The following is an 18,749-nucleotide window of genomic DNA, read 5'->3' as shown; positions in this document are numbered from 1 at the left end:
GTCTGTCTTTCCTCCTCCCTGAGCTGCATGTCTGCTGCTCAAGTCCTGGAAGCAGGACACCCTTCGCAAATCAAATGCACCTCTTGCAGCTTTAGCCGGATGGCTGCATGGATAGAGCGTCGGCCTGCGGACCAAAGGGTCCCGGGTTTGATTATCTTGGTTGCAGGCTCCTCCCCACTCCAGTCCTTGGTGGGGGCTCGTTCAGGAGTCAGCCCATCCATGTGTTTCTCTCACATCAACTTTTCTCTCTGTCTTTCCCTCTCTCTTCCACTCTCCCTAAAAACCAATGGGAAAATATCCTCAGGTGAAGATTAACCGGAAAAAAAAAAATCACCGTTTTGCAAAGCAAATTCATCCTTTGCAAAGCAAATTCACTTTGGGGTGAAAATAGAGTAAAATAAAACAATAAAGTCACTTTTTTGTGTGTGATTGTATTCATAGTTAAGGCATGCATAAAGCCAGTCGTGTTGACTGGCATTCGATAGGTGATCAATTGATACATATACGTTTATTAATTTTATCTTATATTGTCAACAGTTTTCTTTCAATTGGTGAGCCGCTGTAACTTCAAATCACAAAGTACTTACAAAAATTTACACTTTCCCATAAATGGTATGATACCAAGGTAAGTTAAATGTTAATATGTACATGTGCACAACTGAATCTGAAGGGACAGAACGGAACTTGAAAGAACTAAGCAGAAATACACCCTCCCCCCTCTTCAAGGACGAAGCAGAGACATACTCTTCTCCCTCTCCTCTATCTTGTCTTGCAAGGCTGGGCCCTCAGCCCAAGCCGCCCCCCCCCCCCCCCCGAGAGTGACCACAAGAATGCTGGTATTGTCCTAACTCTCCCAACCACCCACCTGAGTGGACCAATGAAGCTCCAGAAATGTAGCTAAGGTCCTAATAAGGCTATAGTGGAGGACGGCTCCAACCTTCAGAATGTGATGGTCACTTCCTGACCCTTATGCTGTAAAACCCTGACCAATCTCTGTAACACACGTCACCCCTAAAGCCCACCCCAAATAGCTAGCCCTATATAACCTTTGTTCTCCTGGGACACGCTCTCTCGCCTCACCACTGCGCCGGATAGAGGCTGGGAGCCAATTCTAGAATTGATCAATAAAGACTCGTTGCTATTGCATCGGAGGAGGCTCCCTGGTGGTGGATTATTGGGGACCCCGAACTCTGGGCATAACAAATCCAGTCTAGGGAGTATGCGTGTGGGAAAGGTAGAACTGCTTCAATTCTCCGTAGTTTCTTACGCAGTGTTCACAACAACGAAAAAGATAGTGCATCGCAACGTTTTCATTTTCCTCTGAACCTAACTTTGTGATAACGTTAATAGGCTTTTACATATTTTGATTCCATTAAGGTAGTTTTACATAAATCTTGAATGTTTTTTTCAGACCCTGAAAATGGATACAACATCAAACACTGAGTCAGGCTCTGGAAGGTCATTGGCAACACGCATCCTCCGAGGAATGCAGTACGCATCGTCGGAAATGGAGGGATCCGGATCAGAAGCCCGTTGTCCGACGCAGTAATCCACCGACATACGATCGTACCAGCCACGATAAATAAAAGGTTTTAATAAAATGTTACGAAGATGGTAGAACGGTAAATGAATAAGCTGCCATCGCCAGTATTAAAAACCATACGGCAAAGTCAATTATTTACCAGTATAAGAAGAATGGTTGCGTGTTGATAGAAAAAAAACGCGGAGGTAAGAGAAGTAGTAAGCTGAACGCCTCGATATTAAACAAAATTGAGCAAATAACTGAAGAAGATCCGTGCGTAGCTTTAAAAGGAATTCGTGGCAAGATTCTCAAATCTGAACAACTCTGTGCCATAAGCAAGCATCCCGGTGAGCCAGGGCAGGTAACGGAAGACAGCTAGGCCCCAGCGCTGCCCGCGATGGAGGCGGGGCCTAAAGATGGTGCGGGCGGGGCTTGAGCGGGAGGCGGAGTCGAAGGCCGGCGCAGGGGCGGGCCTGACCGCGTGGATGTGAGGGGGCGGGGCCTGAGGTGGTGTGGGGCGGGGCTTGAGCGGAGGCGGAGTCGAAGGCTGGCGCAGGGGCGGGCCTGAGCGCGTGGATGTGAGGGGGCGGGGCCTGAGGTGGTGTGGGGCGTAGACTGAGCGCACGGGCGGGGAAGGCGGAGTCCAGGGACGGAGTGGAAGGGCGGGGCCTGTGGGGCAGCCCCAGCGTGAGACAGGGGAAGGGGGCGTGGCCTGAGCCCAGGATGGGGGCGGGGCCGGTAGGGGACCCGCCCACCGCGCGTGGAATGGGTCAGCTTGGCTGGAGTTTCTTTTTTTTTTTTATGGATTAAGGCATTACATATGTGTCCTTATCCCCCCCTATTGCCCCCCACCCCCCCACTCACTGGCTGGAGTTTCTTGGCTGAGCTCAGGCCATTGGGGTCGCAGCTCCCGGACCAAGGCGGGACCACCGTGGGCGCCCGCTGGACCCGGTCGGTAGCCGGGTAGGCCGTGGGCTCCACACCCGTCGCGGACCCTGCCCCGCAGTCCGGCCGGCTCTGCGGCAGCCACCAGCGGCCAGTTCCAGACGGCGCGCCTCGGCTTCTCCAGCAGTAACTGCCGCTCCTCCTCATTCGGGCTCCGAGCCTCCCCAGCGGGATCGCGCCCCGCGCCCGGGCGGTGGTGGCCCGAGCGCCCGGAGGCCACCGCGCCGGGATCAGCTCCCCAGGACCCGCCCCGCGGATGCAGACCGGCGAGAACTACATTTCCCAGGCTGCTGCGCGGTTCTCGCAGTTTCCGCCTGTGCGCCCGGGAGGACTCCAAGTCCCCGCATGCCCCGGGAGCACCGCGCGCCCCGCCCCTCCACCTGGCTCTGGCGCGCGGCTGGACACCGCCAGGGCCGGAAGTAGCCAGCTGGCAGCGGGGCAGGTGAGGTGGCGTGGGGTGCAGGGGAGACCCCTTGAACACCGAGGGAGGGTGAGACGTCGCGCGCCGGGCCTGGGCGCTCCCCGACTGCCCGGAGCCCGAGGGGTGCTGGGGCCCCGGGGGCGTGGGCGGGACCCGAGGGCGCTGGCGGGTATCCCGGCCGTGGGAGGGTCCTGGAGACCCGGGAGGGGGCCTGGCTCCCAGGTGCCTGTGGAGGGGCCGGCAAAGGCCTGGGGCGTGGGAGGGAACCCGCGGCTGTAGGTGGCCCTGGGCCTGAGGAGGGATCCGAGGGAGCGGTGGGGGCTGGACGCGTGGGGTCTCCCCACAGGCCTGCTGCTGGACTGCCTGTGCGGGCGGGAGCAGCAGCGGGTGTCTGGGCAGGACCCCTCCTGTCGGGGCTGGGCAGGGGGCCCTGCAGCGGGCTCAGGCCTTCCAGTAGGGACTCAAGCCAATTTCCAGGCCCTAAGATAGGGTACGCGGGGGTGGCGGTGCCCCGAGGCCTGGGACAGGTGGAACGGGGGACAGGCTGTGTGGCTGGGAGGGGAGGAGGGATGACTCGAGCCAGCTGGGTCTCTCCCCTCCTGGGAGCAGCGTCCTGGGCCAGCCTTTGGACAGATGACCCTAAACAGCAGCATCCCAGGAGCCTAGGGCTCGGTCGGATGGAAGCACGATGGCCTCAGCCTCACACCCTTTGGCTGTGCAGGTGCAGCGCCATGGGTGAGCCCCAGGGGTCCATGCGGATCCTAGTGACAGGGGGCTCTGGGCTGGTGGGCAGAGCCATCCAGAAGGTGGTGGCAGACGGGGCCAGGATGCCAGGCGAGGACTGGGTGTTCGTCTCCTCCAAGGATGCCGATCTCACGTGAGTGGGCCCATCCCTGGCGCACCCACCCCCCAGGCCCTCTCCGACAGCTCTGGGCCAGGCCCACCCCTGAGCCTGGTGGCCTCCTGTCTGCAACCTCCCCGCCAGGTGGCAGGCGTGGCCTGGGTGTGCACAGCTCTGCTCCTAGGCAAACATCCTCCCACACCCTCATAGCAGCAGGGCCTGAACTGGCCCCCTTATCTTGGGGCAGCCCATCCCGCCAGGGGCCCTGCCCAGCCCCATCTCCAGTTCCGAAACCCCAGCTGCTGGTCCCCTCGGCCTTCAAGGGACCACTGACAGCCCGGCTCTCCCCAGGGATGCTGCACAGACCCGAGCCCTGTTCGAAAAGGTCCGGCCCACCCACGTCGTCCATCTTGCTGCCATGGTGGGGGGCCTGTTCCGGAACATTAAATACAACCTGGACTTCTGGGTGAGTGAAGGGCCGCGGTGAGCACGGGAGCCAGGAGCCGGCTTCTGGGAGCTTCCTGGCTGGCTTCCCACATGCATGGTCAGGGCTGGGCACAGCCTGTGGGCGGAGGGCGTGCAGGTGGGTCTGGGGGCGCTTGGCCGGATAGAAAAAGCCGCGGAGCTGCCCAGCAGGCGGGGGCTGAAGGAAGTCAGCCTCGCTGTGGGGCTCGGGGCTGGTTCCTGCCACTTGCGCTTCCAGGTGCTCCTGCTCCGGGGACCTCTTGGACCAGCTGCACCGGGCCCGGCCCGCTGCGTGCAGCTGTGTGAGCTGGGCTCGGGTCTGTGCCATGTGCTCTTGGGGGGATGGGGCGTGCTGTAAGGGGCAGGAGGAGGATGGGGCGCTGTCAGGCTGCGCCTGCATGTTGGTCTTGGTGTGGTTCAGCCCGGCGGCCGGCACTAGGATGGCAGAAGCTCCAACCAGATTCTGCCCGAGGCCCCTGTCAGCCAGGGCCCTCCTTCCAGACACAGCCTTCTCTGCAGCTTAACCACCCTCCCTCCCTTCTCCCCAGGCCAGTCCGAAAGCTGGGCCACCTCATGTCCAGTTTCCAAGGGGCAGGTGGGGCCCTGGGAGGGTGGGGACAGCGAAAGCTTCACTGCTCCTGGGCAGGAGAGCGGGTGCGTGCCTCTGGGTCGGTGAGATTGGGCCACTGAGCTCCTTCTGCCCCTGCCCTGAGCAGCCTCCGGAGCTGGGGCCCAGTCCTGAGATGAGGGGTGGGGTCCTCTCTCCAGGCCCCTCCCACAGCCGGGAGTGGGACCGCCAGCTCAGGATGTCAGACTGAGGGGCAGGAGGACAAGCAGGCTCAGGCACCGCCCCTGTTGGAGGAGCCAGGGTGTTTCCCCACTTCTGTCCCTGGAGGAGCACATAGGGGTTGGGGTCCTGCCTGGAGGGGCCTGAACCTGCCCCCCCCCCGCACCCCCAGAGGAAAAATGTGCATATCAACGACAACGTCCTGCACTCGGCCTTCGAGGTGGGAGCTCGCAAGGTGGTGTCCTGCCTGTCCACCTGCATCTTCCCTGACAAGACCACCTACCCTATCGATGAGACCATGGTGAGACCGCCGGCGGGGCGGGGCCTGGGGCGGAGCGTGAGGGCTGGGCGGGGCCGGGAAGCAGCGGCCTCTAACCCCACCCCCACCCCCCAGATCCACAACGGGCCGCCGCACAGCAGCAACTTTGGCTACTCCTACGCCAAGAGGATGATCGACGTGCAGAACAGGTCCTCCCGCCACCCGCCCAGCTGGGGCCGCCAGGATGGGGGAGAGGGCCCGAGGGTGGGGCTCCCAGGCCTCCTCTCCCTCCTCTGCTGGCCTCTGGTTATTCCATCGCAAGGAGGCCGGGGCGGGGCGGGGCGGGGCGGGGCGAGCCGCAGAGAGCAGGGCCGGAGGGACGCTGTGCTCTGCAGGGCCTACTTCCAGCAGCATGGCTGCACCTTCACCGCCGTCATCCCCACCAACGTCTTCGGGCCCCACGACAACTTCAACATCCAGGACGGCCACGTGCTGCCCGGCCTGATCCACAAGGTGCACCTGGCTAAGAGTGAGTGCCTGCTGCCCCAGGCCCCGCCCTCGGATGGGCCCCTGGGGCTCAGCTGGGGGAGGTGTGCGCTGTCTGCCCCGCCCCCTGACACGCCCCTCCCCGAATTCGCAGGCAGCGGCTCCGCCCTGACGGTGTGGGGCACCGGGAAGCCCCGGAGGCAGTTCATCTACTCACTGGTTGGTGCTGGAGGGCACACAGCTGTCCCAGAGCATCGCCCAGGCCGGCCTCGCTGGCTGGGGGGCGGGGGGGGGGCCAGGGGGAACCTGGGGGGGGGGGAGCCTGGCTGACACCTGGAGGAGCAGCCACTGGTCCTCGCTGAGCCCCAAGGGTTTGCTGGGTGCAGCGCTGAGCTCAGCGGGAGAGAGGACTGGACCCGTTGGGGATGAGCCGGCCAAGGGCTGCCCCAAGGGAGGGATCCGGTCTTAGCCGGGCTGTTGGGAGAGGTGACTGGGCCCCATGTGGCCGTGACTTGTGGCCTTTGACCCTGCCTGGCTGACTAGGACCTGGCGCGGCTCTTCCTCTGGGTCCTGCGGGAGTACAATGAGGTGGAGCCCATCATCCTGTCAGGTGGGCACCTGCAGCGGCGGGCTCGGCGTGGGGGCGGGGGCGGGGGCCCAGGCAGCGGAGGCTGACCTGGCCTCGGCCGCGCTCCCTGCAGTGGGCGAGGAGGATGAAGTCTCCATCCAGGAGGCTGCCGAGGCCGTGGTGGAGGCCATGGACTTCCACGGGGAGGTCACCGTATCCTGATAAACGGATGGGGCTCACCCTGGGAGCTGGAGGGCAGAGCCTCCCGGGAAAGGCGGGGGAGGTTCAAGGGCAGGCTGGGGGCGGGGCTGCCCCTTCTGCTATGGCCTTGACCAGGCTCCCAGTTTGATACAACCAAGTCGGACGGGCAGTTTAAGAAGACGGCCAGTAACGGCAAGCTGCGGGCCTACCTGCCCGACTTCCGGTTCACGCCCTTCAAGCAGGGTGAGCCCCTGCCCCTCACGGCTCATCTGCCCCGTCCCTCAAGACCCCCTGGCCTCTCCTTCCTGGCTCTGGGCGACCACTGCCCGGCCCGAGGCCTCAGCTTCCTACTCCAGCCAGGGGTGGACGCCTGGCAGGTTTGGTCTTCAAACCCTCATCAGGCAGCAGGAAACGGGTGACTACCCTTTGAGGCTGGGGACCCCACCGCCCCTGCCTCCCTTGGAGCTCCGTGCAGCCCTGCCCTCAGCTGCCGCCCCTCACCTCCCCCTGCAGCTGTAAAGGAGACCTGTGCCTGGTTCAGTGACAACTACGAGCAGGCGCGGAAGTGAGCAGTGAGCTGGTGGTGGCCCGGCGCCCCTGCCCCCTACCCCGCGGCTGCTCAGCTGGCAGAGCCCAGGGGCAGCACCCTCAGACCCTGCCGGGAGTCAAGGGCACACTGCCCAGCAACTCGGCCCACATGCCACCCCTCCCCCAGGGAGGCTCCAGGCAGCTGTCCAGTGGAGCCAGCATTCACGTCGTTCCTCAGGGAAACCGAGGCCTGGCCAGGCCCCGCACCTTGCTCCTCAGGTCCAGTGCCCAGGTCCTGCGTGTGTCCACTTCTGATCTTGTTTTCCTGGGAGCCAATAAAGTGCATTTCACAGGCCCGGCCCCAGCCACTCTGTGCCAGCTGTCCCCCACCCCAGGCACTGCCTGCTCGAGCCTGGCCAGCCCCAGGACCCGCCGCCCCTACTGACTGCCCAGCCCCTGAGAGGTGCTGGGCCACGGCCGCCAACCGCGCCTGGGGTGGTGGAGGAGGTGGAGACATGGAGAGGCCCGTGTGTGTGCAGGAAGCAGGCAGGCCACAGGGGTGAGACAGGCTGGGCGCTCCCTGCTGGACCCCTGGCCACGAGCAGGCCTGGTGACCTGAGCTCCCAAGGGCTTTGGGGAAAGAGGCTGGGGCTGGATTTGGACAGGCCGAGGGGAGGATGGTGATTGGGTGGCTCAGCCTCCCTCCCCCCCTCAGGCGGCAGCTTATTCCATGAACAGTAACAGGTGTCACCGAGGTGAGTGCCTGGGCCTCCCATTCTCAATAGGAGCCGGGCAAAGTTCAGACAGATTGCCTCGGCCAGCCAGCTGGCACTGGTGTGGGCCCTGGTGCACCCAGATCCAAAGCCGGTGGCTGGACTGCCTTGCCCAGGACCCAGGCACCCTCCCTGGCCTGGGGCCCGCCTCTTGTCAGGGCCCCTCTCTGCCGTGCCCGGTGCCACCTTCACCTAGCTCTGCTCCGACCCAGAGGCGTCTGCCTCGTCCTTCGTCCGTTACCCGGTATTGGCTGTCTCACAGTGTCAGGCCCAGAAGCCCACCTCTCTCCCCAGGCCCCACTGACTTCCCACTGAACTTGCCACCACCCAGGCAAGCCCAGGCATCTATCCCACGGGCCTCCCCACGGCTGGTCCGGGAGCCCCTCCCATGTCAGTGCCTCCCAGTGGTCTCAGCCCTGGTCCTTCCCTTCTGGGCGCCCACCTAGCGATCCATTTGCTTGTCTGCAAACACTTGGAGCTCCAGGACCCTCCAGTGTAACCTCTGGGCTCCCCTGTGGGATTCAGGGCGGGTGGCGCCTGAGCTGGAGCGGGATCCGCCAGGTGAGGACAGTGGGAAGGAGGCCAGACCGAGCAGAGGCCTGGACACACCGGCAGGACGGGAGCAGTTGTGTGTCCTGAGCCCCTGATTGTGTATGTGTTTACATAGAGGCGCCGTCTCCCCAGACAGTGCGCACAGAACGCGGGTGCTCAGGCCGAGGTTCAGCCGCCCGGTGTCAGGTCCGCTTTGTGTGGCCCCATCCCGACCAGAGCGGCCCCAGGCCACACTCTGCAGGGACAACGACGAGTGGATCAGGCTGAGCAGCAAAGAGCCGCACCAGCTGCCATCGCGGACCTCCCGCCTTCCTTCCCCGCGCCCACCCCGGCCCTGGTCGGCCTCTACCACGGGCCCTGCCGCCGGGCACTCCTGGGGCCCCGAGCTCTCCTGCCTCCCCGCTGCCCGGCGACCATCCATCAGCGGCTCCGGGCTCCGTCCGCAGCGTCCCCACGAGGGACACCACCGGGCATGCCCCGGGGCACCGACCTCCGGGACAGGTCGGGGGAGACCCCCCTTTGGAAAGCCAGGACCTGCTCTGCACACACCCGCCCGGATGGGCCCGGCTCGCCGCCGCTCTCCTGCTGGGACCGGGCTCCCGCCAGCCGCGCTCCACGCGCAACGACTCCGGGCGCCGCCAGCTCGGCCCCGGGACGCGTCCCGCCCACGCCACGCCCACCGGATGTCTGACGCCAAACCCTCCGACCAATGAGCGGAGAAGGGGCGGGACCCACTGCTCCACGAGCTGTGGAGCGCAGAGCCCGACGGGAGGGGGCGGAGCGTGAGGTCCCGAGAGCCAATGACGAGGAAGGGGCGGGACGGCGTAGCCCATTGGCGGGATGGGGCGAGACGGGGCGTGGCCTGGGGAGCCCGGTCAGCGTGATGGCGGCGGTGGCGGCTGCGAAACCGACCTCTCGGCGCGTGGGCTTCGTGGGCGCGGGCCGCATGGCGGAGGCCATCGCGCAGGGCCTCATCCGAGCAGGTGGGACGCGCGGGGACGTCCGGCGCCGGGCTGGTGTGGGCGGGACGAGCCTGTTTGGCCGAGCTCACCTGCCCGCGGGGACGGATCCGGCAGAACCTCCGGCGGAGCCTAGCAGCCAGGGGTCTGCACGCTGGGGTCCCAGGGTGGAGCGGGTGCGGGCGGCGGGGCTGGGGTCCCAGGTGCGTCCGGTGCGGGCGGCGGGGGCTGGGGTCTCAGAGTGCAGCGGGTGAGGGCGGCGGGGTTGGGGTCCCAGGTGCGTCCGGTGCAGGCGGCGGGGACCCAGGCGGAGTCGCTGTCCCCACAGGAGCCACCCGCGCGGCCAGAGAGCACCCGGGTGGCGGGGCCGAGTTGAGAAGCTCTGAGTGTAGAGAATAAACTATCCTCCGGGTTTGCAAGGTTTGGCTCAAACGAAGGAAAAGTAACGTATCTTATGAGTTATGTGTTGGAGGGACCCTACTTGGGGGTTCAGTTAACCTCCCGGGCCGTCCTCCGCGCTCCCGTGGCGACTGGACATGTAGTTACGCACCCGGAGCGAGTGTCCTTTCCGGGGCAGCGCTGGCCGAGTCCGGGCTCTCGCGCCGGCTCCCTGGCCTTGGGCTCCCTGGCCTTGGTCGGGTGGCTTAACCTCCCTGAGCCCCGATTCTCTTTCCGGTTTGCACCAGCTCCCTCCCCGGGACCCGCAGGATTCCTCTGCCTCTGCACTAAGGACGCTGGGGGCCAGGTCATCCCCTCTGGAGACACTGGTTTGCTGCTTCGCAGTAACTAGAAGCCTTGTCCTGGGGAGAATGGGCTGGCCTTCTGCCTTTCGCCGTATACTGAAGGCCAGAGGGTCAAAACCAGTCACAGAACAGTTTATGCGAGTCTCGGCGTTTTACCTGTGGAGACCATCAGTATCTCCTGCCTCCAGGGCCGGGCCGGTTCCGTGTTGAGCACAGTGGACATCACGGGCTCAGGTTTGGGGTGCACTTCTGCCGCCCGTTAGACCTCCCTAGGCCGGTCCTCCACACACCCGGGTGCTTTACCCTCTCCCAGGGGAGCCCCACCCCCACTGGGCCTCACCACCATCAGGTCCCCCTCCTCCAGGCTCCCAGTCCCTGGAGGCAGAGGCCCCTGGGATCTGTGTCCTCACAGGATGAGGCCAGCTCTGCCCCCATGGCCGCAGGGCGTCTGGACGCGGCAGCACGAGTGGCCGTGACTGCGTGTGGAACTCAGTCGCCTGCTTGCCTGGGCCCGGCTGCACGGAGCACCTCTGCTGAGCCCTGGGTTCTTGGACAGTCTCAGGCCAGCCGAGGGCCATCTTCAGGAAGGGGCAGCCAGGCTGGCTCCGCCCCTCCCTGCCCCCGCCCCCCACCCCCTCAGTAACACCAGTCCTTCGCCTTCCTCTCCAGGGAAGGTGGAAGCCCAGCACGTGCTGGCCAGTGCACCAACGGACAGGAACCTCTGTCACTTCCGGGTGAGCCGGGGCCCAGCTCTTCTGAACTGAGGCTCCTTCCAGGGACCCAGGGGGGGCTCTTGGCTCCTGCCCCTCTGAGACACTTCTTGAGGCCAGGGAAGTCCTGCCTACGTAGCTAAGGTGTGAGGCTGGCTGGGCTGGACTGGGGAAGCGGAGGTCAAAGGCTAGGAGGAAAGTCCAGGTTGTGGAGGGCCATGGCAGAGTAAAGGGCTGTGGGTTTGTGCGCTTGTGTGCGTGTGCGCGTGTGTATGTGTATGTGTATGTGCACGCATGCCTATGCTGGGGTGGGCAGGGATGGTCGTGGGCACTCACGGGTTGGAGAGCTTGCAGAGGTGCTGCCATCAGGGAGTCTGTGAGGCTCAGGGTTGGATCCTGAGCAAGAGGGGGTGGCCTGGGCGAGCCCGCGGCATTGGGCGTGGGGTGGTGCAGGCATTTGCCACGGGAGAGACCCACAGGAACCAGGGGAGTGCAGGGTGGCCTCTAGCCAGAAGGGCCAAGGGAGGGCCAGGCAGGTGCCCACTTACCCCGTCCTGGCCCCTGCGTCCCGGCACAGGCTCTGGGCTGCCAGACCACCCATTCCAACCAGGAGGTGCTTCAGAGCTGCTCCCTCGTCTTCTTTGCCACCAAGCCCCACGTCTTGCCCGCCGTCCTGGCCGAGGTGGCCCCTGTGGTCACTGCCGAGCACGTCCTGGTGTCTGTGGCTGCCGGGGTTCCTCTCAGCTCCCTGGAGGAGGTGAGTGGCCCATGGGAGGAGGGCGATGAGGCTGTGACCTCAGACCAGCGCCAGCCTGGGCTCAGCATGGGGGGACAGGTGGCAGCCAGCCTGCAGAACGGCCAGGTGGCCACGGGGCCTGGGGTTAGGGTTCCTTCTGGCGCCACACCAGGGAAGTGGGAGGGAGCTGGCTGAAGTGTGGCCTGGCTCTGACCACAGCCTCTCTCTGGCCAGCTGCTTCCTCCGCACACGCGGGTGCTGCGGATCTCCCCCAACCTGCCCTGCGTGGTCCAGGAGGGGGCCATGGTGCTGGCCCGGGGCCGCCACGCGGGGAGCAGCGAGGCCGAGCTCCTGCGGACTCTGCTGGAGGCCTGCGGGCAGTGCGAGGAGGTGCCTGAGGCCCAGGTGGACGTCCACACGGGCCTCAGTGGCAGTGGAGTGGCCTTCGTGAGTGTTACCTGCCCCCCCCCCGCCCCCAGGCCAGCCATCAGCCAAGTCCCTGTGGCCGCTCCTACCCTCAGATGCGACAGCGTGGTCCCTGCTGCCCATGAGCCCGGCTCCCCCAAGTCACTGCCCTCCTGGCCTCAGCTCTGGGCCCTGCCCTGTGGCCGGTGCCTGGGCCGGCTCCTGAAGGTCCGAGCCTTTTCCCGCGGGGGCTGTGCCCAGGGGAGCGTTGGCTCTGACCCCGCCACCCCCACAGGTGTGCGTGTTCTCTGAGGCCCTGGCTGAAGGCGCCATCAAGATGGGCATGCCCAGTGGCCTGGCTCACCGCATCGCCGCCCAGACCCTGCTGGTGAGTGACTGGCCCGGGGACCAGGGAAAGGGGTGAGCCTGGGGGCCTCCCGGAGCAGAGGGGACGCGTGGCAAAGCTGCACAGGGCGGGGAGGGGTTCCTCTGTCCCCCGTCACTGCCCCCCGTGCTCCTCTCCCAGGGGACAGCCAAGATGCTGCTGCAGGAGGGGCAGCACCCGGCCCAGCTGCGGACGGACGTGTGCACGCCGGGCGGCACCACCATTCATGGCCTTCACGCCCTGGAGCAGGGCGGGCTGCGGGCAGCCACCATGAGCGCCGTGGAGGCCGCCACTTGCCGGGCCAAGGAGCTCAGCAGGAAGTAGGGTCCCAGAGCAGCCCTGCCCCCATGTCCTCTCTCAGCCCCTCCCTGAGGACTGGTTCTCTGACCCCTGGGGCCTCACGGGGCATGTGAGGGGCAGGACCGGAGGGACCCTGAGCGTCCATCACCTGGCCACCATCCAGGGGCCGTAGCTCCGAGGCCTGAGCACTGTGGTGCTAGTCGGGCCCGTGGCCTGCCACTTGGCAGAGCAGGAGCAGGGCCCCAGGCACAGGAGAGCTTGGGGGGTGGGGACATAGGATCTGCACGAGACCTGCTCCCCTAATGAAGCCAGTCTGTCCTGTTAGTGGGGTGGCCTGGGGCCTTGAGGGGGCCTTGTGGGGGAAGGGCCGCATCAGGGTTGGAAGGATGGGCCTTGGCCAGTGGGGACCACACCCTGGCTTCAGCTGGCATGGCCCTCCCCGAGACCCCAGGCTCCTGGCAAGGGGCAGGTGTCACTGGCTCTGGTGAGCCTTCTCTGTCAAGTCCTGAGGGTCCCAGGCCTCTTCTGACTGCAGGTCCTGGCCCTCCCCATGTCCCTGAACAGACTATCGGGCTGGGCACTGGGGCGAGGCGGGGCTGTGGGGCCTTTGGTGGGGGTGGCCTGCGGCTCTGCCCCCAAGGCTCACTGAGGACTCCCGCCCGCCAAGGCCCCAGAGGCTGGCGCTCCCCTGGCTTCCACCCGGTTCCCGCTGCCACCTCCCAGCGAGGCCTCAGGGAGTCACCTGGAGGGCGCTGGGGCCCTACACAGCAGCCACCCGCCATCCAGGCAGCCCCAGGCGGTCCCTCCTCCCAGGCCTCCTCCACCGTTCCTGCCTCTGGTCGGAGGGTCTGCCAGAGTCCATTTCGCAGAGGAGGGCTTTCTCTACTGTGAAGTGGGAATAAAGTCGCTGTCCTGTAGCACTGAGTGGCCGGTACTTAGCAGGAGGCAGGAAAGCCAAATCCCTGGGCCTGGCAGCGGTCAGTGACTCCCGCCGTCACCCCCAGCACCCAGCCACGCATCGCCTCACAGTCCTGGGGCCCAGGGTGGGCTCGGCCCAGCAGCCACTCCCTGAATGAGGTCCTTGGTGAGCCCCAGCCACCTGGAGAACACGTGGATTCAAGGGGGGCAGGGTCGCAGCGCAGCCCCTGGCCGGCCAGGTCTCTTCACTTGTCCCACAGCTAACATGGCTTCCCGAAGAAACTGGTGCATGTGATGGTTTCTTCTTTGTTCCGTGTTGTCCCATTTTTATACCCTCCCACTTTTCAGCATGTGAGGTGTTGTTTTTTAAATATATTTTTATTGATTTCAGAGAGTAAGGGAGAGGTAGAAACATCAATGGTGAGAATCGTTGATTGGCTGCCTCCTGCATGCCCGCGGGCATGTGCCTGACCAGGACTCCAACCCTAACCTCCTGGCTCATAGGTCAGCACTCGTCCCCTGAGCCACAGTGGCTGGGCCATATGAGGTGTTTTAGACTCAAGCGCTCAGTCAGCTACACAAATAAGACTTTAGAATAGGGATGTGTGTGAAGTTGGCAGTTCAGCCTTTATTACAAAATCCACTGGGCTCATCTGAGCAGGTGAACTCTGCCTTCAGCGAGGGTAGGTGTGAACGTGCCCCTCAGAGCAGGCTGCCCACACACCCTCAGGGACACAGCCCCAGAGCCAGGCTCACCCGGGGGCACCCTTACCAAGGACCAAGCTGCCGGGGCCCTGCTCCCACCTGGGCCCTTCTCGCCAGCCCGACCTGCATGTGGGCCAATAGGCTGCGGCCCCTGGGTGATGGGCCTCCCAGCTTGAGGCCCTCCCCTTCCTCTCCCACTTCATTCAGATAGTTCAGCTGCTGGCGTCTGGAGGGCCACTTCCCAAGCATGGAGCCCCTTAGGCAAGCAGTGCCCCTCCCCCCGACTGTTGCAGCCTGGCCTCACCCCCAAAAGCCACATAGGTCAGGGGTGCTTTCAGCAGAAGCCGGTGCACACACCTCTGCCACTGCCGAACGCATGGAGGGGGTCTCCCACCCTGACCCTGACCCTGACCCAGGGCTGCTGTGTGGAGAGCAGTGCCTTCGTCAAGGATCGTGAACAGGAGGGGGCTGATGGCTTTGTCCCCGCGCCTTCCAGGCTGCAGGGCCCCTGTGCCAGGCAGGGAGCGTTCTATCCTCCAGGCAGGTTTCCCGCTTGCAGACCGTGGATGAGGGATTCGAGCAGATCAACCCAAACCCCGCCTCACTCTCAGGTCATCACAAGCCCGGTGACAAGCTCAGGTGCCTTCGGGCCCAGCAGATACAGTGAGGGGCAGGCTGTGGATGAGGCCACAACCTGGGGTTCATTTCAGCTTTTGCTGCAGACAAACTCGGGTCCCCCACAGGCAGCCTCTGGCAGGTGCCCTATGACTTCACAGGGAGCTTAGCCCGGGGAGACGTGACTGAACCAGCAGCACCAGGATGGGGCCCAGGGCATGCCAGAACCACGGCCGGGCGCCAGCAGCCTCCACCCCACGGCACCCCCCCATGCCTCCATTTTGGAGGGGACACCTTTACAGGCCTCATGAGGGTGTCCCCTGTCCAGCAAAGCCACAGCCTCCGACACCCACTTGGCACTCAAACTAGCTTCTCAGGCCCCAGGCCAGTGTGAACCAGCCTTGCTTTACCCAGTGCCCACTTGGCCTCCAGACAGGCCCCAGCCTCCTCTTGGGGTGCAGCCTTGGCTCCCATGCAAGAAATCTGACATGGCCTCATGGACGCCAGCACCCCCTGCACAGGCCCACGAGGGCTGCAAGGGCTGGGAGCCTTGGCCAGAGGCTGCCTGGAACCTCGTGCACTCTCGCCTGCTGCCCATCTGGTCAGAGTCTGTAACAGGCAGGGCTCCTGGGGGGCAGGTCTGACTGCAGAGGCCGCCTAGGTGTGCAGGCTCCACAGCTGGCAGGGGCGGCCGCCCTTCCCCTGCTCCCATTCTCCACACCCTCTCTCTCTTTCAGATTTGAGGTGTGTGCACTGGGGGAGTCCTAAGTTCATGGTCTTTGACTTGTGTGAAATCTGCTCGGGGGCGCCCTCTAGCGGCCACCCCAGGGCAGCCATTCCACCAACACCCGTCTGCAGCCTCTGGCCACCCGGATGACATGGGGCCAGGACCCGCAGCGCCTCTGCAAAGGCAGCTCTCAGGAGGGACAGGGATCTGAATCGAGTGGACAGGGCAGCGGACCCTGTAAGAGCTGGGCTGAAACGCAGGAAGCTTTACACCGCCACCCAGAAGTCCAGGTGCCGGGCGGGGCCCTGGCTGTGCCAGCTGCCAGCAAGGGGAGGCGCCTGAGGGCTAAGGCACTGCAGGGTGGCTCCGTATGGCTGCCAGGAGCCTGTTCCCTGTTCCGGTCGAAGGGTGGGTGAGTGGCCTTGGGCCCTGGGCCTGAACAAAGTAGGCTGTGGCTGCTGGGAGAGTCCAGCAAGCTTGTCCAGTCATTGGTCAGGTCACCAGGGCCCAGATCCAGTTGCATGCTAACCCCATGGAACAAGAGAGCTGCTCGGAGAACGTATTTTCTTAGGAAAATTAGAAGTCAGAGTGGAACAGATGCTCCTGCTGCATCCAGAACGTTAGGAGGCCTGCATGCTGGGCACGTCTCCCAGATCCGAGCGAGGCTGGACCCAGGCTACGGACTGCGACCACCCCTGCCCCCAAGTATCTGTGAAAACGGCCTTAATGTGTTAAAAACCCAGGGGTCGTGCCTCCCCACTGAGAAGCCGTGGCTGTGGCTGTGGCACAGGAACCCACAGCACAGAGGCTCAGGGTGGACAGCCGGGCCAGGCCGTTCCTTGTCCAGTGCAAGCTGATGGGCCATGGGGGAGGCCTGGGTCCTGGTGGCCAGGGCAGGAACTGTGAGCTGTGCTGTGCTGACAGGTGCCCTGGTGAGTGCCAGCCAGTGTGCTGGGAGGGGTCCTGGCTGAGCCACAGAACTCCCGTCTCCCACAGGGGGGAGCAGGAGCAGGGGCCTCTCTTCCAGCTCCTCCAGGAGACTGGGGACCAGTGAGCAGCACAACCCTTCACCAACAGCCCCCAAGCCTGTGGGGGCTGGGATCCCGTAACCCCCAGCCATGGGGTGGCCACTCCGGGAAGGGCAGAGGGGACTGTGCCCCTCCTCCAGGTGCGACAGGACAGAGGCCCCCGGGGCAATAGGCCTGGCTTGTCACACCCCGTCAGGGGCTGCTGGGGAGGGAGGGCCCCATGCCCCCCAGCCTCCTGGCTGTGCTGATCAGGCAGCGCAGCTGCACCAGGTTCAGGGGCCCCACCTCCCGAGGGTCCTGGCTCTCCAGCCACCGGAGAGCTGTCTCCAGACCCCGCACGGCCTCCCCAGCGGTGGGCATGGCGGCCGCCTCCTCTTCCCCTCCCTCCATGACAGAGGGTAGGCTGCCAAGGGACAGAGGGGCGACAGGGGCCAGTTCAGGGGGCCGGCCAGGGCCTGCCTCCTCTCTGCAGCGCTCAGGCAGCCCCCCATCGTCGTCCAGGTGCAGCCACTCGGCCACCTCCTCAGGTGCCAGGCGCTTGTAGGCCAGGGCTGCCAGGTGGGTGAGGTCACTGAGCACCCTGCTGTGCTCCGCCGCCTCCGCCTGCCCAGCGCGCTGCCCAGCGCACTCCCCTGGCTGAGGCTCGAAGGCAGCTCGCAAGCCCAGCAGCCAGCACCGTTCGATGCTGCCGGCCTGCACCAGGTCCCAGGAGAGGCCGGCCAGGTAGAGCATGTCCTTGAGCATGAAGCTGCGCACGAAGTCCAGCGGGGAGCCGCCGGCGCAGGAGACGGCCAGGCGGAGCAGCTCCCGCTTGTACAGCTGCTTGAACGCAGCCACCACGCCCTGCTCCAGCGGCGCCGGGATGAGCGTCCGGCCACTGTCCTTGGACAGGAACAGCACTCGCACGGCCCCGTCGGGGGTCTGCAGCTCCTCCGCGGGGCCGAGAGGCTCAGGCCGGAACCGCCGGGGAGTCTCCTCGCTCTCCTCCAGGGCGGGCACCCGGGCGGCCGGGCTCGGGCAGGGCGGGTGGGCGACCAGCAGCACCGCCCTCTGCTGCAGGCAGCTGCGGCGCAGGTAGCGCCTGACGCCGGGCACGAACTCCTCGAAGAACCAGCCCCGCAGCAGAGGGCGACTGAGCCAGGCGTCGGGGCTGTAGCGGTAGGAGGCCGGGAACTTGTCCTGGTTGTGGTGCCGCAGGCTGGGCGGGTCTGGCAGCTGCCCGATGACTAGCGGCTTCAGCTTGTGGCTGCCAGTCAGGTTAGCGGCCAGCAGCACGGTCACCCGGTCGCCCCGCCGTCGCCGGCCGCAGTCCCCCGCGCCCAGGGGGGCAGCTTGCTCCGGAAGCAGCTTCCAGTAGAGGCCGGTGACGTTGGCGTTGTAGATCTGCTCATCACCATAGCCGCCCTCCGCCGGGGGCGGCGGGGCCGGCGGGGCCGGGCAGCGGCCGGGCAGGGGGGCGGCGCCCGGGGGCGGCGGGGTCTCCTGCTTGACCGGCGGGCCGAGGGCGGGTCCGGCGGCGGGGGGCTCGGCCTCGCCGTAGATGCGCTGGCTGGAGATGCCGTGGCGCTTCTGCCAGCGCCAGAACCAGCCGTGGCTCGCCTTGAAGGTGCACTCGGGCCCGTAGATCTGGCGCGCGAAGGCCTCGGCCTGCGCCTGGATGAGCGGCCCCGACAGCGGCACGCCGTGCTGGCGCAGCGCCAGGAACCACGCGTACACGGCGCGGTCGATCTCCTCCTCGTTGGCCAGGCGCATCTTCTTGCGCTGCGTGCCCACCTCGCCGCCCAGCTGCTCCAGGAACCAGCGGAGCTTCGGCTCGTCCTTGAGCCAGCCCCGCAGCGTGCCGCCCGGCACGCCGAAGTCGCGGCACACGCTGGCCTGCCGCTCGCCGCCCTTGACGCGTTCGATGGCCTGCAGCTTGTCCTTGATGGAGTAGGCCTTTCGGAAGGCCATCTTCACGGCCACGCGGGGCCGCGCGGCGGGGGCCGGAGCTGGGGCGGGAGGCCGCGGCGTCTGCGCTGGGCGCCCGGGCGGGGCGTGGCGGCCACGGCGCGGGGCCGGGCCAGCCAGAGGGCCCGTGGGGTACATGGAGGCTGCGGTGGGGGCGCGGGAGCCAGAAGCCGGGCCGGCCGGCCGCGCCGGGCGGGGCGGGGCGCGGCGCTGGGGGCGGGGC

The 18,749-nt window shown here is 65.5% G+C and overlaps 3 protein-coding genes across 4 annotated transcripts; 2 read left to right on the top strand and 1 right to left on the bottom strand.

Moving 5' to 3' along the window:
- The first annotated feature begins 2,777 nt into the window (after positions 1-2,777).
- GFUS (GDP-L-fucose synthase) lies at positions 2,778-7,378 on the top strand. Of its 2 annotated transcripts, none has more exons than XM_036303807.1 (11): positions 2,778-2,909; positions 3,610-3,765; positions 4,081-4,195; positions 5,154-5,282; positions 5,376-5,449; positions 5,636-5,769; positions 5,881-5,945; positions 6,270-6,336; positions 6,428-6,507; positions 6,639-6,738; positions 7,009-7,378. In XM_036303807.1, exons 2-11 carry the CDS (start codon positions 3,620-3,622, stop codon positions 7,062-7,064), a joined length of 966 nt encoding a protein of 321 aa, XP_036159700.1. In that variant the 5' UTR covers positions 2,778-2,909; positions 3,610-3,619; the 3' UTR covers positions 7,065-7,378. The 2 variants fall into 2 exon arrangements, with proteins under 2 accessions (XP_036159700.1, XP_036159699.1); XM_036303806.1 differs by lacking the exon at positions 2,778-2,909 and adding an exon at positions 2,936-2,957.
- Positions 7,379-9,205: 1,827 nt separating this feature from the next.
- PYCR3 (pyrroline-5-carboxylate reductase 3) lies at positions 9,206-13,786 on the top strand. The gene is made up of 6 exons (XM_036303882.1): positions 9,206-9,331; positions 10,720-10,784; positions 11,338-11,517; positions 11,731-11,943; positions 12,197-12,289; positions 12,428-13,786. The coding sequence occupies exons 1-6, from the start codon at positions 9,232-9,234 to the stop codon at positions 12,608-12,610; spliced, it is 834 nt and encodes a 277-aa protein (XP_036159775.1). The 5' UTR covers positions 9,206-9,231; the 3' UTR covers positions 12,611-13,786.
- Positions 13,787-14,106: 320 nt separating this feature from the next.
- On the bottom strand, positions 14,107-18,743 carry TIGD5 (tigger transposable element derived 5). The gene has a single exon (XM_036303879.1). It carries the CDS (start codon positions 18,662-18,664, stop codon positions 16,772-16,774), a length of 1,893 nt encoding a protein of 630 aa, XP_036159772.1. The 5' UTR covers positions 18,665-18,743; the 3' UTR covers positions 14,107-16,771.
- Positions 18,744-18,749: the final 6 nt, after the last annotated feature.

Source organism: Myotis myotis, unplaced genomic scaffold (assembly GCF_014108235.1).
Source record: "Myotis myotis isolate mMyoMyo1 unplaced genomic scaffold, mMyoMyo1.p scaffold_m19_p_38, whole genome shotgun sequence".
Lineage (NCBI taxonomy): Eukaryota > Metazoa > Chordata > Mammalia > Chiroptera > Vespertilionidae > Myotis > Myotis myotis.
This window is presented reverse-complemented; position numbering and strand designations above follow the sequence as displayed.